The sequence below is a fragment of the Manis javanica genome, chromosome 7 (genome assembly GCF_040802235.1).
Source record: "Manis javanica isolate MJ-LG chromosome 7, MJ_LKY, whole genome shotgun sequence".
Classification (NCBI taxonomy): Eukaryota; Metazoa; Chordata; class Mammalia; order Pholidota; family Manidae; genus Manis; species Manis javanica.
In genome coordinates this window covers 44,266,417-44,292,990 of record NC_133162.1, presented here as the reverse complement: position 1 = coordinate 44,292,990, position 26,574 = coordinate 44,266,417, and the positions used below count along the sequence as shown (strand labels likewise).

Here is a 26,574-nt window from a genome sequence, read left to right as displayed (position 1 = left end):
GTTCAATCTGCCATGTTTAACGGTAAGTCTCTATTCTGTTGAAACATTTATTGAATCCCTTCTCTGTGCAAATCACAGTATTAGGACTGCAGAGGCGGCCAAGGTAAATAACACAGAGAAAAGGAAGGATTTGAGGAATGTTGAAGAAAGAATTGGCAGGTGCTGGTGCCTAATGAAGGGTGGGAGGCAAGAGAGAGGGGCAAGGCTAAGACCACTCCAGCAGGTGAGGACATTGGGAGACCCCGGGAAGGCAGGGGGTGTAGTAGGTAGGCCCTTTGATGAATGTCTTACTGGGACTGAGAATGGTCAACACACAGCTGAAGGCTGAGAAGGAGGAGAGACTCAGATGGGAGAGTGCTGAGCTGGCCCCATGGAGATGTTGAACAGCTGGGAAGACCAGCACAGGGAAAGTACTTGAGCCATATCAGGGTGTGTGGGACTCAGGGCCCAGCTCTTCAGGGCATCATCTCTCAAAGAGCTGGCACCTCCACCTGGCAGCCTACTCCAGCTCTCAGGGAAGACCCAGCATCTTTTAGAATCCAGTGCATGTCATCCAAGAGAGAATAGACACTGGTCAAGAGAATAAGTGTTATGATCTCCTCCTGACTCCTATATGGAGGGAGTGCTAGAGCACATGTGTATACATGCAGGTTTGTACAGACAGGTATGCCCTCTCCCTGTCCAGAACGGGGCCACTGGAGACACCCATGAAGGCCAGGTGGGCACCTGCCTCTCCTAGATTTCCCTGCACTGTTTCTTTTATTGGACCTGCTCTCAGCTGGTGCCTGCACATTCCCTCTTGCCTATTTGAGAAGGACATAGCCTATTATCTCTCATAGACCCATTTCTCCTTTCCTGTAAGTTGTAATTCCACAAAAGCTCCGAAAGTTCACATTTGGAGGTGACCTTCTCCCTAAGAACCCCAGTAGGCTCCTGCCTCAAGTCACCAGTGAAGAGGTGAATGGGCTTTGGCATTCATCAGAAACCAAAACACAGGCACCTCCCCTGTTGTCTAGGCACCCCGTGGCAGAAAGTTTCTCATTTTTAACTTTAATTCTTCCTGTCACCATGGAAGCCCATTTCCTGATCCCCAGTGGAAGTGTCCAAATTTTGAGACACTCTCTTCCTTCTGAAAAAATTTTTTGGGCTAAATCTCCCCATCAACCCTCTGTTCTCTACTCCAGACAGCCTAGAGCCCCCATCTTCGGCTTCCATGGCACCCCCAGCCCTTCCATAGAGCGAAGTGAATGAATCAGCTCTGTTTGTGCAGAGTCCCTCAGCCTACTCTCCACCCTCATCTCTGGGGTCCCCAAGGTCTGGGGACACAAGGGTGACCTGAATTTGAATCTCGATTCCACCACCTACAAGTTGTGTGACTGAGTAAGTTGTTTCATTTCTCTGGGCTTCCATTTCTCCCACCTGGAAAAAGGAGGTAATGAGATAAGATGCATAAAAACGATGATCCCTGGGCCTGAGGATGGAGGCTGGAATGCCCTCGCCTCAACCCCACCTCAGAACACAGCAGCCCAGCCTCTGAGCATCATGAGCACATTCCAGGAGGGTCTGTTCCCAGCTCGGACCCACCAAGGCGCCCGCACCTTGTCAGAACTCCATCCATCAGGAATTTATTACTAATGCATTTTATAACAGGCTTTATAATAAGATATTAAAGACTGTGGCGGCATCTAGCAAGCATTCCATAAATATTAATAATGCCTTTAGAGATGGCACCTATGGTGGAAATGGTGGGGCTTGTTGCTGAGGTTTAGCAGAGGATGCAGAGTAAATCTAATTGCAGGAGGCAGGTGCACCACCAAGATGAGCGGGTATGGTGTGCTTTTTTTCTTTCTCCAAGCTTCCTTTCTCTTGCCACTCTGAAGTTTTATGCTTCTTTTTCGTTGTTTACGACTTTCCCTCTGGAATGTCTCATTTTCTCCCTTTATATTAGTTCCTTTCCCCCCAACTTGCCCTCCCTCTCTCTCCTTTCACAAACTCTCCCCTTAACCCCACTGGCCCCTCTTCTGCCACCTCCACTGTCCCCTGTCATCTTTCCTTTGCCCGTCTTCTCTCTCACTGTCTCAGTTTTCTCCACCCTCCCTCTCTGCCTCTTGTCTGGCCCTCTTTCTCCCTTGCTGTACATGCATGTCACCACCCATTCCACTGAGCACCCTGAGCCACCTCTGTAGAAGCCTGGAGTGTAATGGAACTCACACTGCATGTGAGAAGTGAGCTATTTATCATTATTATTAATGAACAAGATCCCTTGCACAGCAGAACTTTCCCAGAGTCTATTCCCTTGTCACCTCAGGAGTAGCAAAAAGATTTATTTGTCTCTGAATTGCATGGGGTGGCCCATTTACAGCAGGTCCATCAGAAGTGATGTGGAGCTTAAATAGGACCTGGAAGAGACAGGAGGCTGCCCCGTCTGTGACCTGCTTGGAGTGGGCCCCCCACTGAGAGGGACAGCCTGGCAAGTGCAAGGATTTTGCAGGGGATGATGCCTAAACATGTACCCTGGCCCCCAGGAGGCCTGGGAGGTGCATTTGGGGGAGATTTCCCTTGCAGTGGCCTAGAAGCCTTAAGGGAGTGGGCAGGACTGGGCAGGGGGTGCTATGGAGAGAGGTACTGGAAGCAGAGTTGGGGCAGAGAAGTGGGCCAAGGAACCCATCTCAGAAGCAGGAGTAATCACATCAAGGGGTCTTTCCTCCAAAGACCAGCTGATTCTTTCCAGCAAAAACATGGACCCAGAGCCAGTTTGCATAGTGAATGTGTGGGAAAAGTTGCCCTAGAATGGGGCAGCCCCATCCTCAGCTGAAATGGGCCTTGCAGCCCTACGTGTACAGCCCAGGCCTACTCCAGTGATCATTCTGGAGACCCTACAACCCCAGAAGCCATAGGGTCACCATCTCCCTGGTCTCCGTGTCTCCAGGTGGGCAGAGCCTGGCTCTGTGGGGCATCTCTTCTGTAGCCCTGTCCTGGCTGACTGTGTCAAGCCCATGACAGAGCTGTCCCCTGCCACCCCTGTCATCGCCACATGCATGCTGATCACTGCAGTGACCTGAATGAATTTGCACATTAAAGGAAGTGTCTGGGGACAGCTGAAAAGAAGAGGGAACTAGTATGCATTTGTTCAGGCCATTTTATTCCTCTCCCCATTTTTACCTCCTGCAGCCTCAGCTGGAGGTGTTAAAGGGGCAGAATCCTGGAAGCTAGGGTCAGGGCGAGCCTGGGGCAGAGCTGCAGGGATGAGCAGGCCTTACACCTCACTGGACACATTCTGGGGATGCCAGAGGGGAGCAAGGGGCTGAGACCCAGGGGCAGTGTAAGCCAAAGGGGTACCCACAGGAAGGACAGCACAGATTGTGTGTGAGCACCATGGCCAGGGGTCAGGAAATGAAGTCCAGATGGCCTGTGAAGACCAGGGAGGGGAAGCTCTCAGAGCTCCTGGTCTCTGCTCTTCCCACTCACTGTGCTCCACAATCCTCACTGCCAGGGGCTTCTCTGCTGCCCTGTACCTGGCTTCTGTGCAGCTTTCAGTCTGCCATGGTGCCCCCTCAAGCCCTAACCAAATAATAAAAATCTCATTCAGCTCTCCACAGAAAACTGATTTAACTTGCAAGGCCCCATCTGACTGGCTTACTTGAGTTAGGTGGTGACCCCTAGACCAATTAGATGTAGCCAGGATCTGAAGTCACTTGGTAAAAGCACGGTCAGCTAGATCCATCTTGAGCAGAGCTGTGGATCTTTACTTGGAAGGAGAGTGGGCAGGGAGCAGAGGTTGGCATCTCTGAGTGGGGTGAAAAGGTACTCTATATGAATCCAGGCACCTGATTTCCAGCTGTGGCTCTGCCATTAACCACCTGTGAGACTTAAAGCAAGGTGCACCCTCTCACTTTTCCCATCTATAAAATGGGGACATTGGACTGGACATCCCCAAGTAAACTTGTAGTCCCTACCCTCAAGCCATCCCTGAGTAGTGCACGGTCAGGCCTGGCCTCTGTATTCCGGACTTCCTTTGCCTCTGGGTGCCTCTCCCACCCCACCCCAGACCCCAGCCTTCCTCTCTAGAGGTTCTCCCACCCTAACCCCATGTGCAGCAGCCATGAACCAATCAACAGAGATGTTCTTGCTGAATTTAAAATACCTATTTGTCCAACTTCACGACGAAGAGATTGATTGGCTGTTTCTAATAACCCCTCCTTAAACTGGGTTTATCTCACACTGCCTGTGATAGTGTTTTATTACCATAATAATGATTGCAATGACCATTTATTGAGTATTGATCAATATTGCCATGTACCTGGTTCACTGAGAAGCTTTTTGCTTCTGTCACACCTTATGTGATTCTCTCTCACAGCCCTGGAGGTAGGTACTTTTAACAGGACTTAGAGGGTCTGAGTCAGCAAGCTTGCTCTGAGCCACCAAGTTTTACAGCCTGCTGTGTACTTAGAAACACAGATGCACTTGGCCCCATGCAGGAAATCTGCTTGTGTTGAGGATGTAGGCCTACGAGCACATCCGTACACTTGCGTGAAACAGCAGCTGGGTGCCTGGAGAAGCCCCTGTTTCTGTGCTGACGGGTATCCCCCTCCCCATTTCCCTGATAGAGCATGGCACCCAGGACCAGAAATGCAGGAAGTCAGCGTTCTTCTCTCTCCAATAGCTTGTCCCTTCTAAGTACATGAATGACTCTTTGCCAGGCCCATGTAAAACCTTTTCTAAATTATGCAGAAATTAAATGGGTTTTCACTGCGGGGCATGAAAACATAATCCAAGAAGGTCAGACACCAGACCATCCCTTCTTTTTCCCCCTTTCCACTGTCTTCTTGGGTCTTGCTCTTAAATCCTGAGATCAGATGCTCAGAGTATCTTTGCCCTGGACTGTGCCGTGTGGATGGTGAAATGTCCTTTCCTTCCCGAGGCAGGGGATGGCGAGCTGACGTTCTTCAGGGAACCGTCCCCTCCTCTGGGCACTGGCTCCACGCAGGGTGTGCTCTGGAGCGCTGTCTAGCTGCCCCGCAGGGGCCGGCGGCTCTGGAATCGGAATGTGTCTGTCCCTCTTGTGGCAGTAGCCACAGGCCCCGATGGGGTGTTTCGTTCGGAAGAGTGGGGCTGACACTCATGTGTGATGTGCATGTTGTATCTAGGGGGTGGGGGCGAGAGAACTGTAATTTAGCTGGGATCTCATATGTATCTCCTCAAGACCAATGCCACTGTGGTGGAATGTCAGGGTGGAGGCGGGCTTCACTGTGCCCGGCACAAGGGGACTTTAGTCTTCAAGACACTATATGTGGTAGCTTGGGGTATGTTTTTGCAGAGTGCCCATATCCACCAGGGTTCCCCAGGAAGCAGTTCATCTCAGTTCCAGTAAAGACATTTCAGTGACAAGACAACTTAGAGAGGGGTTAGCAGGGTTAGGGGCCATTAGGGATGCTGAGGACTGGAGACTAGCAGCAGTGGGAAGCAGTCCTGGGGGAAAGGAAGGCAGTGCTGCTGCAAGATCCCACCAGACGCTGGGGCCAGGGAGGAGGGACTGCTGGGTGGAGCTGGAAGGGGTGGGGAAGTGATGCCCTGAGCTCTTTCCTCCTGCCTCCTCCCCAGATCCTGAGTTCCTACCAGTACCTCCCATTGGCAGAAGCCAGCCAGTGAGGAAGCCTGGGGATGCAGTCCATGGAGGTCTCCCTGGGGTTGGGAGGGGGAGGTTGAGGCAAAGCACGGCACTCAGTGCATCTGGGGGGGTGCAGACAGGGAATGCCCAGTGAGGTATCATTAATATTCATAGTACTTCTGGACCCCTCCCTGCCCTACCATGGAAGGTGCTCTTGTGTGCAGTCCCCTAGAAGGCATTCAGCAATAAATTCACAATTGCCATCTTCTTAGTACTTCTGCTGGGACGTGTATCATGAGCTCATGTACTCTTCACACTAAATCTATAAAATATTACTAACTTCAGTGTACAGCGATGGGACTAAGGATCAGAGAGATTAAGTAACTAGCTCAAAGACACACAGTGAAGCTAGGGTTCCAACAGAGGTCTGGCCATCCCTGAAATTCTAGCACTTGTCCACTCTGCCTCCTTGCACACTTAATTCTCTTTTGGAGAGAAAGAGAGCGTCTGCTCTCCAAGCCACTGAGCTGGGGAGGGTAGACCTAGCAAAAACAGATTCAGAAGCCTAAAGGTATGAAGGAGGCTGCTGGATTCAAGAAGTGTAAGTAACTGTACTTGCCAGAGAGATTAATCTGAGAAGAACAGATACTACACATGACCATAGCCAAAAGGCCAAGAAGCGATATCTACCTGGAAATATGTGAAAAAGATACAGGCCAAACCATGAGGGGCCTACATTCTGTGCAAAGGGGCACTGGGGAGCCATGGATGGTGTGCAGGAGAGAGGCCTCCCTGTCTGCCTCCTGTCCTCAGTGTTGGTTGGAGAAGAACAGGTTATGAGCCTTTGCATTCAGCCTGCCACTTGCCTGGTGATAGAGGAGAATCAGCACACTCAGAAAGAAACAATGGCAACTCTGTGGCATTGTTCTCTTGAGACCCTTTCAGCCTGACTAGGGGCCTTAATAAAGAACACCTTTGTCTCAAGCACATAGTCCTGGGGAAAGGCTGCCAGCATGCTTGAAAAGAAAGAAATTGCTCAAGGCAGTGGTACGAGGCTCATGTCATCACTTGGCACGCCCAGAGAGGGGTAGCAATGTGTATGCCCTCCTAGAAAGGAGCCCTGCAGGTGTCAGAAGGGACCCAGTCATTGTCCCAATGTAAAAAGAACATGGAGGATCAGGACTATTATCTCTTCCCTCAAGGAATTTAAGGCCAGTCCCACGCTCCTGGCCAGGAGGTACCACCTGTGCTGGCACCTGACCTTAACATCGTGCAGAAGAGTTAGGGAAAGAACTGCCATCAGTGTTTCTAAGAAGTGTTTAGAGCTAAAGATCATGGGCCTAGAATTAGCCAGACCTGAATCCAACGACTTCTTCCACCACTGCCTAGCTGTGTGACTTGGGCAAGTTACTTAGCCTCTCTGTGCTTCAACTTCCTTTTTGAAAGCATGGTAGTAAGTATCACCTAGAAAGCTACTTGTTCCCGCGCTGACATATGCAGCCCATAGCACAGGGCTGGTACATAATAATTAGCTCGTCATTGGGGGGAGCAGAGACTGTTTCTACCTTTTGTCTCTGTGAAGAGCCTCATCAAATTGCCTATGCTCAGACATGTCCAGAGCTCACTAAATTATGAATAAATTCACTCACCCAGCATTTTTCAGGCCTGGCTTACACACCAGACATTATGGTGGGTGCTTCAGTGAGAGCAGATAGTTGAGCAGAGGATGCAGATACTTAGAACATAATGTGCTGGGTGCCATATAGAGATGTGTTATGTCTTCATAAAGGATGTTTATTGAACACCTGCCATGTGCCAGGCACCTTGCTAGGCAAGGCAGATAGAACCCCATGGTTTCCATGGAGCATGTGTGCTGGCAGGAAGACAGACACTGGCCAAGGAATTAGAGAAGAAATGTGGGTGCTGGGGTCCTGGATACAAACAGTGGCAGAGGGGCATGGTAGGGAGTGACCTGCCTTAGGGGTCTGTGAGTCCTCTATGAGGAAGCTACATTCAGCCAGAGACCCCAGGTCAGGAAGGGGCAGGGGTCTGCACATACTGTATAGCAGAGACAATCATGGAAGGCTCCTAGGAGGTGGCAGGCTGCCATGGCCCAGAGATGGCATATGGATGCCCCACCTCAGGGCAAGCCAGGGAACCTCTCTAGTGCCAGGCAAAGCCCCCAGGGTCCCCTGCCACATCCTCGAGCATGTACCTCCCAGATCCCTGTCCTTGAAACCTCCCAACATGCAGAGTCCCAGGTGCCCTCTGCAGCAGCCCTGGCCTGAGGCTTGGGCAACCAAGAGGCACTCAACGGAGGAAGCAAAACTGCCAAAAAAGAGGGGCTTGGGGACCGAAAGGCCCTCATCCAGAACTCCAGGATGAGCAGATCATCTTTGGAACTGGTGCTGTTACAGCCACCAGGAGGCCATCAAGACAAAAAAAAATAGAAAATAGATACTGCATTTTAAATTCCTCTGAACCCTCTCAGAATAAAAATGACAAAGCTGCAGGTCTGGCTGGCTGGAGGGCTGTGGTTAATGGGCTCTAGGGGAATAGTTACTGATAAAGGCAGCTGCTCGGAGTTCTGCTTACCCTTTGATTTGCTCTGCTTCACCCCCAGAACACACCGGTGGGGACACCCATCTTCATCGTGAATGCCACGGACCCCGATCTGGGTGCAGGTGGCAGCGTCCTCTACTCCTTCCAGCCCCCTTCTCAGTTCTTTGCCATCGACAGCGCACGAGGCATTGTCACCGTGATCCAGGAGCTGGACTACGAGACCACGCAGGCCTACCAGCTCACTGTCAATGCCACGGTGAGTCAAAGCCCTAGGGCCAGAGGCCACCAGATGCCTGCCTCCTCCCACCCCTGAAGAGAGCAAAAGAATGTCAACCTAGTTCCCCACCAGTCAAAGCTCTATAACAGTGATGCTGGCGACAGTAATAACGACGACAGGTGAGGTTACTCAGGGTTCATGCTGAGTCCCTAGTGCTGTTATGAACACTCAAACAGGTTGTTACCATTAAACCTTGCAGCAGCCCTGTGTCATAAGTGTATTAAGATAACCATTTTACAGATGAGGAAACTGAGGCATGGGAGCACTTCAGTAACTTGTCCACAGTCACCCAGCACTGGACTCCAGCGCCTTCATAGGTAACCCCACAGGACGTCCATTGTGCAAGCTGCCTTTTGCTCTCTGGGACACAAGACAGAGATGTCAACCCAGCCATGTCCTGACACCACCCAGCATGCAGGAGCCAGAGGGCCTGAGCATCCTGCCCTAGAGCAGAGACACTTACACAGATGGGAGCAGCCATCTGTGCCAAGACTACGCTGGGTCCTGGGAATTCCAGGCTGAGTGAGTCAGGAGGGGAAAGAGGAGGGGAAGAATTTTGTCCCACTTTACGGCACCACTAATGAGATTCACAAGCCAATGAGCAGTAGGGAGCAAAACCCACACCCAGGTCATCTGATGTGCAGTCCAGGGCCCCATGGCCAGGAGTCTCTGGTCGCCAGAACATCAAAGCTGCTTGGCCTCTGTTGCCAGCTGTTTGCCAGGCAAGCTACACCCTGAGCAGGGTCATACCCCTGTGTTCCCCTCTTCCCTGCTCCTGGCCACTGTCTCCAGGCACAGTTGGAGCCTTCAGCTGGCAACAAGGCAAGAACTGCCTGTTGTCCCTTAGATTTTGTCTACAAAGCTCAGGCCAAGAGCAAAACAAAATACAGGAGTCCCTCTTGACCCTCCAAGACCCGCTGGCCCGGCACACAGCATCCACCCCTGGTCGCATGTCACTGCAGGGGGCTGCCAGTGTACCGGGGGCTCCACGTGGCAGGTACAGAGTCCACAACCTGGGGTAAGACCGCTGGACTGGTTCAAAGTTCCAGTTTGAAAGATGAGGTTCCCCAAGGTTTGGGAAATACAGAGAGGCCCCAGGGATCAGGAAATGTGAACTTTGTACCTGGTCCAGTGGTCCCTGGGAGACCAAAGCAGATGGCATCCACATTCTTTCCTTCTTCTCTGGGTTAAGTGTTAGTTGCCTGGGCAACCTTGTGTGCTACTATTTGTAAACCTGACTTCTGGGATCAAGGGACTTGCAAGGCCAGAATCAGCTTCTTGCTCACACCTGTACCCTTCCTTGCACTCACGCACAGGTGTGATGCCCCTTCCCCTCTCCCATTTGCACACACCTGAACTCTTTCTCACTATGAACCTGTCCCAGTGGGATAACTTCCATCACCCATAAAAATGGCTCCAGACAGGTGAAGAAGAGACCAGAACTGGGCACAGGCACAGATCTGGGTGGCCAAGCCTGCCACGAGGCCCATGCTCACGCTGGGCTGATGAATATAATTAAAATGCAGGTTAATCTTCAGGTGAGCAGGCCGTGAAGCAGTGGACCAGGAGCAGCCAAGAGCTCCCTTTGGAGATGATGGCTCCCCCACCTGGTGCACAAGGCCCTCTCAGAACTGGCACTGGGCCCTTGGCTGCTGGCGTTTCCCTAAGGACAGTCTCCTGGGTGGCATCACAGGGGGCAGCGGGGGTTCCCAGCACTGTGGCTGGGGTACCTGGTGGGGAAACGTGAGGACTTCCCTGAACAAGCTGCTGAGAGCTGCAGCCCCAGAGTGACAGCTGGAAGCCTGACAAGGCCCCTGCCCCACCAGGCGTGCCATGGCCATCCCCTTCCCTGGTGTGGGTATGGAGTCTGGGTGGGCGGGACAGGGGCCTCTGCTACCGGAGCAGGACTGCCGCCGCAGGTGCGGGCTGGGGAGGGTAGGTGCCGGGCTGGACAAAGCCAGCTGCCTACTGACTCTGGCGATGGCAAATCAGAGCCACTGCCATCCCCTGCCCAAGAGGTCAAGAGACTTCCTGCCAGGCCTCCCTCTCTGGCCCTGTGTGCCTGGCAGTCACTCGGAGCCCTGGCGGAGAGCTCTCACTGCGGGCAGTCCTCAAGCCTGGGCTGGGGGCCCCTTCGTCTCGGGGCCTGGGAGTGGCCTCTCCTGTGGCCCCTCTGCTGAGCTCTCCTGCTGCTAGAGCCCCCATCCCTTGCTACACTCACTCTCTGCCCCTGAAGGCTCTCGCCCTCTCCTTGGCCACCCCTGAGGACTCTCAGAACACCTGCCCTTCCTTCTCAAAGGCTCTATAGCTGTCTGGCTGGGAGGCAGGAGCGGGCACTGGGGCTGATGTAACTCGGGGTGTGCCTTACATGGCTCAGGTCACCCCAGACAAACCAGGGGAGAGGAAACCTGAGCACAATTGCTGCTCAAATCTCAAATCAGAGAGTTTACAAGCCAAAGACCCATGCAGGTCATTACGCTGAGCTCCTACATCTCACAGGAAAGGAAATTGAGGCTCAAGAGGGAAGAGAATTTATTTGAAGCGACCCGGAAAGTCAGAGACTTAATGGATGATGTTAAGGCCCCCGATCAAGACAGGCTAGGTTTTTATGTCAAAAGGATCTGAGTTTGAGTCCAGGCTATATGTGGTTACCAGTAGTGTGATTCTGGGTAAGTTACTTAACCTCTCTGAGTCTCTTTTAACTTAATTTAATAATGGGTACCTAATATCTACAAAAGCAGATGAGGTGTCTAGCACAGTGCCTGGTGTATAATCTGTATTCAGCATGTAGTTTCTATTCTTATTGGCTATTATTATTCAATAGCAGTGGGCTATTTATTTTAGGATACTAGAAGATGTGTTTTGGGTTTCCTTTCATGGTGAACTTTCATAGGACTAAATTTCCAACTATCTAGGAGATTTAAACACTGCCTGCCAGGCCACAGGGGGATGGACTGCATGACCTTTCAGAACCCCTTCCTGGAGTCTCCCAAAGGCCATAGGCCCTGGAGCTCCCCCTGCTGGTCCTACCAGAAAAGTTGCTTGACCAGTAAACTCAGAGTGGTTGGTTGCGGGGTGGGGGTGCAGAGTAGCCTCCTCTATGGTGAAAGGGCCTTTCTTCTGAGAAACCCCCATCATAGTCATTCCCTTGCTGCAGTAGGAGGAGCCGGGGTGGGAAGTAGGCTTGGAGAGGGTCGACCAGCCCCCTGGCTGAATCCAGAGGAGCTGCTAAGGACAGTACTATCTCTTTACTTCAAGCCAATCATCCCACCCACCAGATGTCCTGGCTAGACAGGCCTAAGTCAGGCTGGGGGCAGGAGATCGCCAGCTCTGCCTTGTGCCATTGGATAAACCACCTTCTGTTGGGCTTAGGGGCCCTGTTTGTGTTTTCCTGCACAAGTCAGAAATCATTTTGGCTTCATATGTTCTTCTGTGTACTAATGCCCTGCCCCACAGGAATACAGGAGCACATGGGTACATGTGCACACACATGTTTGTGAACACAGGTATCATGAGTGTACAGGTATGTGCATGTCCACAGCATCAGTTAACCTAAAGCTGTGTATTCTTTGTCCTCTAAGGATCAAGATAAGACCAGGCCTCTGTCCACCTTGGCCAACTTGGCCATCATCATCACAGACATCCAGGACATGGACCCCATCTTCATCAACCTGCCTTACAGCACCAACATCTATGAGCATTCTCCTCCGGTAAGACCCTCCCTGGCCCTTGTGGGACTTCCCTCTGAGGCTTCCGTTAGGGATGGGGCCCTGTTTGGTGGGACAGGCTGCTCCTTGGCATTTTCTGCAGCCCCTCAATCCCTACGTATGACAGTGATGGGTGGACTGCACAGTGAAAAACCAAGCCCCTCTTCATACCACACCCCATCTCCTCAGCCTCTCACTTCATCCCCAGAGGGCTCTAAGTGGCGATGAACAAAAGACTTGCTAGTTCAAGTGAAATGGAGCAGTTCAGAAAGATTTACACAGGGTATTGGGGATGCAAGTGGGAAATCCAGCCTGGGCTGGAGAGCAGTTTTGGACTCAGCCACGCTCACCCAAACATTGGTGTAGCTCAGTGTGTTCCCCATGGATCAGTCTGCCTCTCTAGGCCAACCAACACTGCCCTAGATGATGGCAGCTTGCCCCACAGGCGTGGCTCTTCTCTGAGAGCCCACAGCTCCAGCTGCCCCTCCTAACTGCTCAGTCTTTGGGCTCCTCAAGTTCAGGTTTTCAAGAGAGGCACCTAATTGGTGGTGCTTATGATTTTGTGCCATGTTATAAGGTTATAGATCACCAGCCAGTCTGTGGATTAGCTGTCCTTGGGCCACATGCCCCTGCCTCAGGTCCAATCAGCCATGACTGGGGTTCTTAGAGAACAAAATGTGCTACTGCCCACCCAGCAGGGCTGTGGAAGGGCAGCTTTGCTCAGCTGTGGGCCAGGCAGGCAATGACAGGCCTCCTTGCTAGTAGCCATCATGCTTTTGTGCAAATATGAATAAAACACCTGCTCTGAGTCTGAGCTGATAAATTAGAAACAGGCAGCTTCTCTGAGCAGAAGCAACCCCCAGGACATGCAGCTTAGGGAACAAATATGGTGGAAGGAAAAAGAGCCCATCCTTTGAGGGAACTCAGTGTGCTCAGAAGAAGGACACATAGCTTTGAGAGCCAAGTGGGATGCCCACCCCCACATGTCTGTCCAGGGCCCCACCAGCACAGCTGCACAGGCCTGCAGAACTGGGTGTACATGAGAGGGAAGCTCCCCTGGTGGTGATGCAGACTGTGCCCCGAGGCCACCACAGGCCACCACCATGCCTCACCTCCGGGCTGGAGACTGCGGTCTGTGCTAACCAGTGGCATCCTTGAAGCTCTATGCTTCAGTCGCCAGGTGTGTGGGGGTAGCCATTTCTTTCCTGGAGTCTGGTGTGGACTGGAGGATATAACAAGAAAGATGCTTTTTGGCCTCCTGTTGCAAGGATCTGAAACTGCTTTGAGGGTAGAGGAAGATATCTCATTCTAGCTTTCTTGGTGGTTCATGGACAGCAAGACCTCTGACTTATGAGACTGAAGCCCATCTCCCTCCAATTCTCTTTGTTAAGCCTACATCTTCTCAGTCCAGGGAGGCCCAGGAGGCCAGAGAAGCATAATTCAGCAGGGATGGGGTCTGCTGTGGACAGAGCACATCATGGGTGCTCAGGATGTGTTTATGGAATGAATGAATGAATGAATGAATGAACGAATAATTGAACATATCCTCTGGTCAAACCATCCTGCCATCCTTATCACCCCCATCCCTGCTCCCACCACCAGTCCAAAGTCCACCCATCTGTTGGTTCCCAGAACACTGCCTTCTTTAGAATTATTTTTCCTGGTTTCATCCTCACTGGCTGACAGTCATAGGAATTCCTTGCCCCTCAACTCTGGTAGAATTGACTCTCCCTAATTTACCACTGAATTATAGTCCCACTATAATATTCACTGATGTGTAGGTGGCTAACTTTGGAGCCCCTGGTAATCAGGTACCTGAGTCTCTGGGACCTGGTCTCAGGTTTCCAGTGGGTTTTCTAGGGCATCATGCTTAAGACTGAGTGCCAAGAAGGTGTTCAAAGCTAACTTGCTGACTGAAGTGAGGACATGATGGTGGGCAGGCAGCCAGAGGAACTCGGAGCAGATGCCGGCACTGCCATGCACTCACCTTGGCCAAATCATGCAGCCCCTGGACTACTTCCCCATTGGGAAACCGGGGCTGATAATGTCTGCAACAGTGCCTCCCTCCCTTGAGGGTTTCTGGGTTTGGAGACAGCATATTTGCTCACGAAGAGCACCCGACAGGTGCGGCATCCGCAGACATTCAGTCATGGTGGTTATGAGGCGGTTGTCCCTTGGGCCCCTAAGGCTACTAAAACCAATGCCTGGGGAGCTCCTGGGGAGCAGGTCTGAGCCCCACCACTTGGGTCATGACTGGGCTGGAGGGAGCCAGACATGGAACTGATGAGGGGGCTTTGGGCTCTCCTGGGCACCCTCACAATCATCTCCACATCCACGTCCCTCTCTGCCTTTCTTCCCTGTCTACACTCGTGAAAGGGGCCTCCAGTCTCTACATCACTTGCATAGCTTTTCTCCTGCAGGCCGACTCCTATACACTCCAAGCCTGATCTTTCCAAGCTTCTAATCAGTTTCCATGCCTTGATCCGGGCCTCCGGGCCCCTTTACAGTGTGGAGCCCTGAGTTAACTCACTACTTCCCAGGCTGGCCCACTCAGCTCCTGGGCTGGAGGACCAGGTGTCTCCCATTCCCAGCCTTGTCTCCGCTGGCCCGGGCCTCCGTTCGGACCCTTGCTGACTTCCCGTTGCTCCTCCTCTTTCTCTGTGGCTCCCAGCATGTATGCCTCCCTCTATCAGTGTATCAGGCCTCATCTAAAGTGTATATATTACCTAATAAAATCCTTCTTATTTGGGATTATTGCGTCAAATTTTAATTTCCTCACTCGAGCAGTGGCATGTCGGCCTGCCCGTCAGTGAAGGACCGATAGAAGGTGAAAAGAGCGGATAAACTGCACAAATTACTGCCAGCTGATGCCTATCAGCCCTTTGACTGGAATTGACTGGAATTAAGGACTGAGAAATAGGATTTTCTGCCTCAGAATCTGCCGTGGCAGCTCTTGTCGGAAGTCCCCTTCAGCCCCACCAGCCCCCTCCCCCGAAAGGTGCTTTCCACTCCTAAAGCAAACTGCACATCCACCTTTCAAGTCTTTAAGCCTGTCATGGAAATGGGGAGGGGAGCCACCCCAGCTGAGCCAGCAGGGAGGGAGGTGGACTGAACCCCTGAGGCCAGGCAGAGCCCAGCTGGGCTCCAGCTTCAGCTCCTTCCCCGGCCAGTGTCTTTGGAAGGAAGCAGGCCACAGAAGAGGGGACAGTGTTCCTTCTCGAGAAGTCTCAGGTCCTCTTCACTTTGCCCCGAACCCGTGCCGCAGGGGCTGCCTCGCACACCTCACCCATCCTTTGCTTTGGTGCGCCCTTTGCCACAGAGGCCTCACCTCTGCCAGAAAGCAGCACAGCCCACGCAGACCCTCCATTCCCCAGCCGCCCTCAGCCCACTCACTCACCACACCTTGTGACTTTAAGCAAATTTTGGAACCCTCTGAGCCTCAGTTTCCTCATATATACCTCCACTGTTGGGTTTGTGAGGAAAAGGTGGGAGAACCTACATTGGGTGCCCAGCACAGTGCCTGCATATAGTAAGTGCTCAACAAATGCTAGCTCTCCCTGTGGGCTGTTAGCTATTCTCTATATAATATCCAGAAAATACCTCACTTCTAGGGTGGGGATTATTAATCTGGGGTGCTGGGGAGCCTGAAATCGTTTAGAACATCACCTGTGTGCATTCTCTGGGAAAAGGCACCTTAGCTTTCATCAGATGCTCACAGCGGTTCCATATCCCAGTGAACAGTAACTTTTATAACATTTGCTGTGTACGAGACACAGTTCAAAAACTTCACATGTACCAGTAGTTAAGGGGTGGGAACTGTTACTATGTCCATTTTGTAGATGGGGAAAACAAGGCAGGAGAAGTTGAGTCATTCGTTCAAAGGATTCAAACCCAGGCAGTCTGGCAACAGAATCAGACCTTTAACCACCTTGCCACGTGGCTCCCCCTACTGCAAGGAGCTGGGACCCCACAGGACTATGCACCTGTAGCCTCTCCAGGGGAGCCCCATTTCCTGGGTGCCTGTGGAGGAAAGAAGCCCCGTGGCAGGTGGGCCTGTGGCCTTCCTGGGCCTCTCACCTTTGTTCCTGGCCAGCTCTGGGGCACCCCCAGCGGGGGTGCCTCTCTGAGAGCCAGCCTGGCAGGGTGCCCCGGGAAGGGGCCCAGCTCCAGGCTGGGCAGGGGCCATACTTCTCTATCCCCTCATCTTTGGAAATAAGTTTCAGTATATTGAAAATATAATCACTGAGACTCTGAAACAAGAGCTGTGGGTTCCCAAGAGCCCCCATTCCTCCCAGTTAATTCCTTCTCATAACATTTCCAGTCTTTGTGGCTGCACTTGTATTAAAAGCTCAGGGTTTTATTAAAAATGGATTTATTTACCCAAAAAAGTGATGAAGCCCCAAACTTTTCAGGAGCTGTCAGAGTTCACTTCACAGACACTCAGGTGTGGCTCCTCCTGGGGACAGCCTTGTCATCTGCCCTTGGGGGGCCCACCAGACCCCCTGAGTGCTGCCCACCCAGCAGGACTCCAGGCAGCCCAGGGCAGGAGTGCCCACGGGGAGGTGCTCACAGGGCCCTGCAGACTGAGGGTTCTTTGGCCGCCAGGTTCCGTCGTTGCACAGTTGGCACCAGCCCCCTGGCCAGTCTTCCTGAGGCTCCCGATCCTAGGCCCAGCCCCGCTCAGCCACACCTGGGGTTGTATGCCTGCCCCCTGAGGCTCATGGTCCAGAGACTTTCTGGAATGGTGCTGTGGTAGGCACTGGGCCCAGTTAACCTGGCAGGCCATTTCCGGCCCTTAGCAGACCAGGGGCTGCCCGAGACCCTCAAGCTGGGACTCAGGTGCGGCCCAGTTAGATGGGACAATAAAAGAGGGAGCCATCCCCAGGCCCAGAAAGCCTGTCCTGGCCAGAGTCCTGCACCATTGAGACCTTCCTGGGGATACACCCAGGCCTCTTCTGTGTGAGGAGTGACCTCAGAAGAGCAGACCCCAAAAAAGAGCCTCTGTGGAGTGGTCTTGTGTGGAAAGAGGTTAGTATAGACCAAGTCTAATACAGGGCTTCTCAAGTGACCTCCCACAGACCCCTGGGTCTGAGACTGTTCACAGACGTTCCATGAAAAGAGTCTGTCTTCAGATCAGAAAGACTGGGAGAACAAAGGCGAGCAGGTTTCTTTGCCACTTGACTTCTTCTAGGAGCCTTTGCTACACTAAAGCCCACTGTGTATCTCCAAGGGAGGGACGGGGCAGGTAAGTGTTCCCAAACTGGACATGAGTCAGGGCTTGTTAAGTCCTTAGATCAGTGCCTGCCATGAAGCAAGGCCCTTCGTAACAGTCCTCACTATCACAGCGATCCTGCTGGGGACGCAGCGTCGCCTGGTGGACCAAGAGTGTTCTGGAGCCAGACTATCTGAATTTAATCCTGGCTTCACCATTCTCTCCTTGCTGTGGGCCCTTGGCAAGGCCACTTAACTTGCATTCCTCAGTTTCTTCATGTGTAAAATGGGGTTGTCTCATGGGGTAGGCATGAGGGTGATGTGACATAGGCACAAAGGCATGTGCAGCAGTACCAGGCAGAGTGGGTGCCCAGGAAAGGACACTCCTGCATGGCTGGTACTTACAGTCTGGCACAGCACAGGTGCAGAACCCTCTGCGGGAGATGCTCGTTTAATGGCATCTTTCTCTGACTTTGTAACAATTTGTTTCCCCAGCTTCTGTCCCTGGGGATGGGGACCCAAAGGATGGGTCAGACTTGCTTCCTGCCTCAGCCTCTGGGTTGTATCTGTCTTTCTGCGGAGACATTTCTCCGGGAACCATTCTCACCTTCCCTTAGCTAAACCTAGAGGTGTTCCTGATTGCTGTGCACCTTGGCCCAGGACAGGATAGAGGGACAAGCTGGGCAGGGGCAGCACTGGTCCAGGAGGGTAGAAGCCCCTTCTGGGTTCCGGCAGGGAGTCCAGGAGGAGTTGGAGGGGAAGCAGCTGGCCCCCAAGGCTCCACCCTCCAGGCCAGAGTGCCTGCCTATCAGGGAACAAGCCTCTCTTTGCAGAAGGTGCTGAGATGGGGTTGGAGGATGCAGCCTGCAGGCTCTGCCCTCCAGCTGATGAACGGCAAATGGACAGAGCCAAGACCAAAAAAGCCTTTTATTAACAAGCAAATGCCAGGGTTGATATTTTCCTAGGGGTCAGGGATGGGACTATCCTGCTTTCACCCTGGGAAACTGCAGAACTTCAGGCAGGCAGGGCAGGCAGGCACAGCTGGGGCTGGCTGGATGATGGTGTGATAGGGGCTAGAGAGCAAGGTGAAGCTTGCCCCAGGCAAGGAGCAACTCTGCAAGTGGTAGTGTTGGTGATGACATCAGGACCCTCTCACTTGTACATTCATTTAGTCAGTCAACCAATCAATTGATAATTGAATATGCCCATTATATACTAGGATCTCTTCCCAGAGAATCTTATGCCTCCAAGTGCCTGACTATATTGTATCTTTTGCCTGGAGCACCTTCCTTTTCATATTCTCTCCCTAGAAAACTCCTACTCAATCTTTATGACCCATCCTAAACGCGGCCATCTGTTCAACCCTTTGCCAGCTCCTCCACATGGACTTCTGCACTTTGGGGTACATTTCTGAATCTAAACACCCCCATATGTGTATAGCGGTATCTATGCATTTGTCCTTGACCCCTTGCCAGACTGTGTGCTCCCCAAAAGCAGGGACCCATGATTCCTCATCCTTGTAGTTCCAGCTCCTAGCTCCTTCTCCCCCAGTGCTGCAGAGAGAATGGATGGGTTGTGGAGCAGACCTGCCTGAGACAAGCTGCCAGTTGAACTACTAGATACGCCATGGTCCATAGGGCCACGGTGGCCTCTAGGACTGCCACTGTCATCCCTGGAGATACTCACTTCCAGGATGTATGATGTTTTTATTCACTGAGTAATTGATCTGTAATGCTCTGCTTTACTCAGGTCCTAGTGCAACTGAGGTCCCAGGGTTTTTGCTGTTATTCATGTAAAGGTGGGGCAAACTGAGACCAGAGAGTTGCAGCAACCTTCCTGACACTGCACAGCAATTTGATGGGTTGTCAAAATGGAGATCAGATCTCTTGTTCCCCTGCTGGATGCTCCTGCATCAGCTCTTCCTTCCTTTGTGGTTCAACTCAAAGAGAAGAAAGGGTGGGGAGGGTAAGGGCATCAGCAGGATTGGGCCTCCCTAAAGGACACTGATGTGTTTGCTTTGTGGGGAGGGGGTGATAAGTGTATGTCCAGCAACAAACAGGACATTAGAGGCCTGACCACTTGTCACCTACCTCCTAGACTGGCCTTGCAGCAGGGAGTCCACCCTGGGAGGGAAGCTGTGAGTGCCAGGACAGCCACCTAGGGGCTGGACAACCAGACTCAAGTCCATCCTCTCTCCCACTCAGGGCACAACCGTGCGCATTGTCACTGCCATTGACCAGGACAAAGGACGCCCCCGGGGCATTGGCTACACCATCGTCTCAGGTAAGGCCTGGGCTGCCCCTGGCTCCTAAGCCCACCTGGAAAAGGGCTCTGTGGGGCTGAAGAGAGGCCTGCGGGTGTGTGGGACAATGGTAGGAAGGGACCTGACTGCAGGGACACCCTTGGCCAGAGGGCCAGGGAAGGGGGGCTGCCTGGGTGAACAGTAGAGGAGCTGGGCACAGGGGACGGTGTTGGGGGGCAGGAGTGCAGACCGTCGTCTGAGGCCGAGGGCCCCTGAGCTCACTGGGGCTCTGAGCCTTGGTCGGCAGCAGCTCTCATCTGACCTCCTTCAGTGTTCTGGGTTTCTCTTTGTTTTTTCTTTTCTTACTTAATGAAAAGGTGGCCGTTTCTACATTTAGAACTGACAGAGCTGCAACTATGGCTGATGTCACATCTTTTCATAATTCTGACCATTAGAAATTCATGTCTGATCCGGAATGCTGCAGGGTCTGCTCTCCACCCCCATCTCTTGGCTCAGCAGCATCCTGACTGATGGCAGAGAAGGTCGTGGGTCATGGATTCCCTGACCCCCACGTCTCCACCCACAGCCTGATGCAGTAGCAGCTCTGTTTGGCTCTCCCCGGGCGAGGTGGCTTTGAAGCAGGCGGGCTGTTGAGAGGTCCGTGAGCAGCTGCTCACTCACATACAGACTGGCTCTGTCCTTGGCCTGCCATCTCTACCCACCTGTGGCTTCCCTGCTCTGCCCACTGGTCAGTGCAGGGCCAGCCTGATGGCCAGAAGGATGGCAGGCCAAGGCTGGTGTCCACCTCATCGCCCCTTCCTACCACCTCCCCAAGAACAGAGAGTGGCATTTTGGGGGTCATTCTCTCCTCAGCAATCAAAAGACACCAGGATGTAGTGATCCAGAGTATAGAACAGATTGTCTTGGGTAGGTCTCGATACCTTAGTTTCTCATCCATAAAATGGGAATAATAAGAGTACCTACCTTGGGTGGTTCAAGGGTCAGAAGACTCAGTATATGTAAAGAGCTTAACTGATGTTTGTAAGGTACTTTATAAGCAGTATCTGTTACTATTATTTCTACCAGCTAATAGTTACCTTGGGAAGCCCAGAGTTACCTGGTTAACAGGGAGACCCCTCACGACCTTGGGAATGCAGGAAATCCAGGGTGTTATGGGCTCCCTGTGGTCTGCAGCTGCTGGCATGACTGTCACTGTGCCCCTAAGCCCAGGGTGCCCCAGGACCCAGAGCAGATACCATGCTGGCCCATGTGGGGCATGACAGCAATGGCCTGGCATTGGGCTTCTGCTCCCCTCACCCCATTTTCTCCCAAGTCTGGTGCCCAGAAGGGCGTAAGGCCCCAGTATGTGCTTGTCAAGTGAATGAGGTCCATGAGAAGTGGGTTTTCAAATTCCAGTATGCTCAAGAACCACCTGGGCCTCCTACCAAAAATGCAGAGTCCCGGGCATCCACAGAGACTCTCATTCTGTGGGACTGGGGTGGGGCCTAGAAGTGGTCCTTTCTCATAGCACCCCAGATGCAGGTGGTCCTGAGGCCAGGGCAGGAGAAAGCCAGTCCTAGGAAGGAAGGGAGAATCAGGGGGCCCTCTCCTAGGGGGCAGAGAGGACGGAGGCCCATGCTGGTGCTGGTCTCCTTCATGAGTTTTTCAAATTGGCAAGCAAAGCAAGTGCCTCCCAGTGACAAAGGGCTTGTGCTAGAGCTCTGAGGGAACACCAGTGAGACCCAAGTGTGATGGGATTGGGTGGCCCAGATGAGGTGGCAGCATGAAGGGGACACTGGGTGGGGTGGGATATTGTCTCCTCACCTCATTTCCTCTGGGCTGCTTTCGAATATACCCCAGCCTGGACGAGGATGGGGAGCAGGGAGCCAGGACTTGGCCTGAGGTCACAGCCAGAATTCCTGCAGGGACGCTGGGAGGCCATCCTGCAGGGTACTGGTCCATTCCAGGTCCGTGCCAGGCCCCCAGCCCCAGACCTCTAGGTCCTCTCCAGCCCACAAAGACAGCCCCAGCCAGCTCTACCTCCTCATCCCTGCTCCTTGGAGCAGGGGGCTGGAGGGCAGAGCTGCTGAGCCCTTGGTGCCTGGGCTGGGCCCTGGAACTTGGAGTCTGGGGACAAGCACCTGTGTAGGCATCCTGTGAGATTTCCAGGAGCATACTCTTCTGGGCCAAGCTCCCCTGTACAGTAACAGGAACAGAAGGGGACTGAGGCTGTGAAGCTCTAGGCAGGGGATGTGTGTGAAGGTGGGGGTAGGAGGCAGAAACTTCTGGAAGGCCTGGAGCATTTAGCATAGCTTTATAGGATTACCACTGCCTGCACAAATGTGCCTTGAGGGCTTTTAGAAAAGATGACAAATGGGTTTGCCCTCACATGCCAACTTTGATTGATTGGTAATAGCTGCCTGAAAAGGACCATGGCACCAAACAGGCTCAGTGCGGTATTCAACTGATAGTGTCTGCTGTGGGTGTGGAAAGGGAAAGGGCAGCACCTGCCGCAAATATTTGCTGTCCTTGGTAAGATAGCACTTGAACCACATTTTCAAGGTGGCCTCAATGGTTCTCTAGCTATCTCACTGGTGTTCGTCAGTACCTGACCCCGCCCCATATCCTCTTCACAAAGCTTGAGGAATGGGTAGTCCCCCTCGTTTTCTTCTCTCCCCATCCCAAGCACCTGGCTCACCTGGCTGCACATCTTTCTGCCCTGGCCCTGGGCTGGCATGGGATCCAGCCTCAGTGAAAGCCTAAAGCAGGAAGACAGGCAGGAAGGCAAAGTCCCCAGGGGACAGGTGGATAGAAGTTTAGGATATGGCCTCATCTCTACTTCCCTTGGCCAGTGTAGACAGAGCTACAAAGAACATTGCCTGACAAGGGTCTGACCTCACACACCTGCCTCTCCAGTGACATCAAATCAAAGCCCTTTCCTAGGAGACTTGGCTGGTGTACCCTGAGGGAGCCTGTCTCAGCCCTACATTCTCTAGAACCATTTTCATTTGAAAGAAAGAACTAAGGGCCCCAGGAGTCCTGGAGCCAGGTGCAAGTGCTGAGGGCCACTGTGGGTAAGCAAGTCTCAGGGTGCCTCCAGAGCCAGGGCTTGGGTGGCTCTGTCTGCACATAGGTGGACACAGGCCTGAGCCCATGAGTGATCCATGGCACCCAGTTGACCTGCCCACCTCTTTGAAGCGCCATCCCCTCCAGGCTGTGTATCAGCCCTGCAGCTGGGGGGATTTATGTCTGCACATGAGTGCTTTCCCCATTACTAATGACCCCTCTGGTTTGCCAAGAACAAAGAGGCCTTCAGCGGTAAGTTATAGCTCCATTGCCATCAATTTGTTCTCAGCCTCTTGTGGCCAAACTGAGATTGAAGAATAACAAGGTTCTTTCCCATAGAGGACTTGGCACAGGCCCTATGTGCTCCCTCAGCCTGTGTTTGCCCTGCCACTCGCCAAGGGCATCCCTTCTTCCAGAGTCTGACCAGAATGGGGCTCTATGGGCTCCTGACCCCGATGGCCAGCCCAGCCTGTGGTCTGAACAGACACCTCCTCAGCCACACAGAGATGGTCCTGCTTTGGGGGCAGCTGCAGAGTGCTGAACTTGGAGGCCAGAGTTTGGGCCCACCTCTGCCACCTGCAGCATTTTGTCCACGCAAGGTGTTTGACCCCTCTAAACCCAGTAATCTTCATCCGGGGAATAGGAGTTAATAATCCCCGTGGCAGATGAAACAGTGCCAGAGAGAGTCTAAGGGCCATAGAATATTAAGCATTAGTAATTATCAAGGCAAGATGAGGACCAGGGTTCCTTGGGACTTCTGTTCATTCATTTCCTCGCTTTAAGTAGAGAAGCGGTGGGAGTACAGCTCTAGGGCTGCTGTGCAGTTTGATGACCACTAGCCACGTGGCCTATGCCATGGCCTTTGTGACTCTTGAGCACTAGAAATCTGGCTACTCTGAATTAAGATGTGCTGAAAGATAACCCCCAGGATTTTGAGGACTTAGTATGCAAAACAGATGGCAAATTATCTCATTAATAATGTCTTATATTGATGACATATTGAAATGATATTTTAGATACACTTGGGTTAAAAATAACATATTAAAATTATTCTCATCTATTTATTCTTTCTTTTAATGTGGCTACTAGAGAATTTAAAGTAACACATGTGGCTCGCATGCCATCTCTACTGGCAGCTCTCTTCCAGAGTTAGACTGCCTCAGCTTGCCTTCAAAGTGTCAGTTTTCCACTCTGAAATGGAGGTAAAAATAGCCCATGCCTCAGCTATGAGGATATGAAGAGCTAAGACGTGTAAGCCCTTAGAAGAGTGCCTGACTTTAGAGGAAGTGCTCGACAAATGTGGACTCTTGATATCTTCCCACAGTAGATCGAGGGTCTTCTGTGGGCCAAGAGCTGTGCTATGGTCCTGAGGGCTGGCAGGGCCTGAGGCACCCTCTTGGCCTCAGGAACCTCTTGTGTGGTCAGGGAGACAGATTGCACTGCCCTGGTGGTATGCTGTGAAGAGAAGCACAGGCTGTGTTGATAACTGTTGACATGGAGTGATGGCTCCCTGAGGGCTTCATTAGACTATTTTCTCTTCTTTTGTGTATGTTCAAAAATATCTGTAATAAGAAATGAGAAAGTGCCCATAGGAGGGGGCACCTTCCCCAGCCATCCGTGGGGCAGGAAGACTCACCGTGGAGAGCTCTCAGCTAAGGCACCCACTGACCGGCAGGAACCAGCCAGGAATTGTGGAGGGAGGCTCTGTGGCAGGCTGAAGGAATAGCGCGTACCAAGATCAGAAAGTAGGAGAGAGTGAGGCATGTCCACGGAACTGCAGTAATTCATTGTGGCTGAGTGCAGTGTGCAAAGGAGGCATGGGAAGACAAGGCCACAGGGAGGGTAGCAGGGCCCAGCCATAGAAGGTGTGGAACACCTGGCTCAGAGAAATCCAGACCTTGGTCCTAAGAGTAGCAGAGAGCCAGTTCAGCAGGGAGAGGACTTGTCCGGGGTGCACAGTGCACACGCACTGCAGTCAGACTGGAGCCAGTGGGTTGGGCAGGACAGGTGGGAGCAAGCAGGCCACCTGACCTTCACAGTGGGCACACAGAGACAGGGCCAAAGGAGTTGACAGCAGGTGGCTGGTGTGTCAGCTGGCATAGGCCCTGGAGGAACCTAGGGCTGGTTCTTGGCCTAAGGTACCTTTAGGCCAACTTAACCCTGACCACTATTTGTCCCAGAGAGGCACCTACTGGCCAGAGGCCTTGCTTCCTCCACACTGGGCTCTGCACACCTGCTTGGGCTTCCCTGCAGCATGGAGCTGGGTGCCATGCAGGAGCTTCCCAAGAAAGCTAGGTAGGTGCTGTGTCATCTTATAACTTAGCCTTGGAAAATATACAGCACCACTTCTGCCACTTTTTATTACATGGTTGACCCAGATTTGAGGGAGGAGACCTAGACCTCTACTCTAGCTAAGAGGAATACCAAGAATGTATGACTTTATTTTAAAACAAGAACAGGGTGCCTGCCCTTTTCTACTTCCTGCTGTGGGATGTGGAACTGCCATCTGTCTCTGATCTGCCCTTCACTTCTCCTTGGTGACCTTGAGGAGGTGACCGAAGCTACTAAAGCATCAGTTACTCCCATCTTTTAACTGGCACTAGCAGTATCTTACAGAGTTGTGAAAATGAAAATAAATGAGACCGTTATATAAAATGAGTGGCACTTGGTGAGTGTCTACCCCAGGGCAGTGAATGGGTGGCCCTCAACAGGTGTCAGCTGTTTTCCCTCCTGCCTAGCCCCCAGGGTGCAGTGGGGACAAGCACGAGTTACGCTGTCAGAAGCCCGAATTGCTAGCTGTGGCCACTCTTACCTGTCAACAAGCCAAGCTCACCTGGGTGGCCAGGAGCCAAGGTTGAAGGCTTCTCTGGCCAGCGCTATGGGCACTGAGGCCCAGAATTCTGTCCTGCCGTCACCATCCTGTAAACACATGGATGTTTTGTCATTTCTCAGTCACTTGTCACAGGGAGCCCAGCCATGAGGGGCTGTGGAGCAGTGCTCCTCAGAGTGGGGCCTTGGCCCAGTGTCACTTGGAAACCTGCCAGACATGCAAACTGTCAGGCCCCGCCCCAACCTGCTGAATCAGGTGCTCAGTGTGGAGCCGCACGACTGGCTGAAGGACCCTCCAGGTGGTGCTGGCGCGGTCTGGATGCTTTTCCCCACATTGGAAGCATTTTCATTTTCTGCACATACTAGGCTGAGTTCTGACATTTGATTCTCTCCTTCCTGTCACTGATGCAAATAGACTGCTCTCCTGTGCCAGGAAGGCCCTGGCCACCCTGGGTATGAGGATTTGGTGGGCGAGTCCATGCTAGCGTCACCACCAGGTCCTGCATCACAGCCGCCATCTCAGCCCAGACACCGCTCTCCTGGCTGAAGAAGCCTGATATCTCCCGCCGTCCATGCCTGACAGCCCACATCCCTTTCCCCATCCGAGCTCAGCTTCCCTGGGCCTTCTCAGCTCTGTAACATTCCCCAGGGTGAGGGGAGGGGAACCCCATTTACTGGGTGCCTGCTGTTTGCCAGGCACTGATTGGACACGTTCATCCCTCACAACACAATAGTCTAGGAGGCAGACATCATTACTCCCTTTTCCAGACCAGTAAAGTAGGGCTCAGAGTTATGTAGACTGGCCAAGTGTCTGAGATGCTGTATGGAAGAGTAGGGATTTGAACCCAAGTCTTTCATGGTCCAGAATACACCCAGTTTCCATGATGACAGTGGTTCTCAAAGTGTGGTCTCTAGACCAGCAGTGGCAGCAGCAGCTGGGAATTACTAGAAATGCAAAATTTTGTACCCCACCCTAAACCCACTGAATCAGAAACTCTATGTGTGGGGCTCAGGTGATGTGGAGGCTGCTTGCCTCGGGGCCACACTTTGAGAAGCCCTGCTCTATAAGAGC

The 26,574-nt window shown here is 52.5% G+C and overlaps 1 protein-coding gene and 1 non-coding gene across 2 annotated transcripts in view; one reads left to right on the top strand and one right to left on the bottom strand.

Annotated features, from left to right (window-relative positions):
• LOC140850399 (cadherin-23-like) overlaps positions 1 to 26,574 on the top strand; it is a 298,275-nt gene that overhangs the window by 158,539 nt on the left and 113,162 nt on the right. Inside the window, exons 7-9 of the mRNA XM_073240888.1 lie at positions 8,232 to 8,426; positions 12,029 to 12,157; positions 19,570 to 19,648. Of these exons, the coding sequence (XP_073096989.1) occupies positions 8,232 to 8,426; positions 12,029 to 12,157; positions 19,570 to 19,648 (403 nt within the window). The remainder of the gene's footprint in view (positions 1 to 8,231; positions 8,427 to 12,028; positions 12,158 to 19,569; positions 19,649 to 26,574) is intronic.
• On the bottom strand, positions 6,109 to 6,292 carry LOC118968482 (U2 spliceosomal RNA). Its single transcript, XR_005056182.1, has one exon. It is a non-coding gene; the product is annotated as a U2 spliceosomal RNA (small nuclear RNA).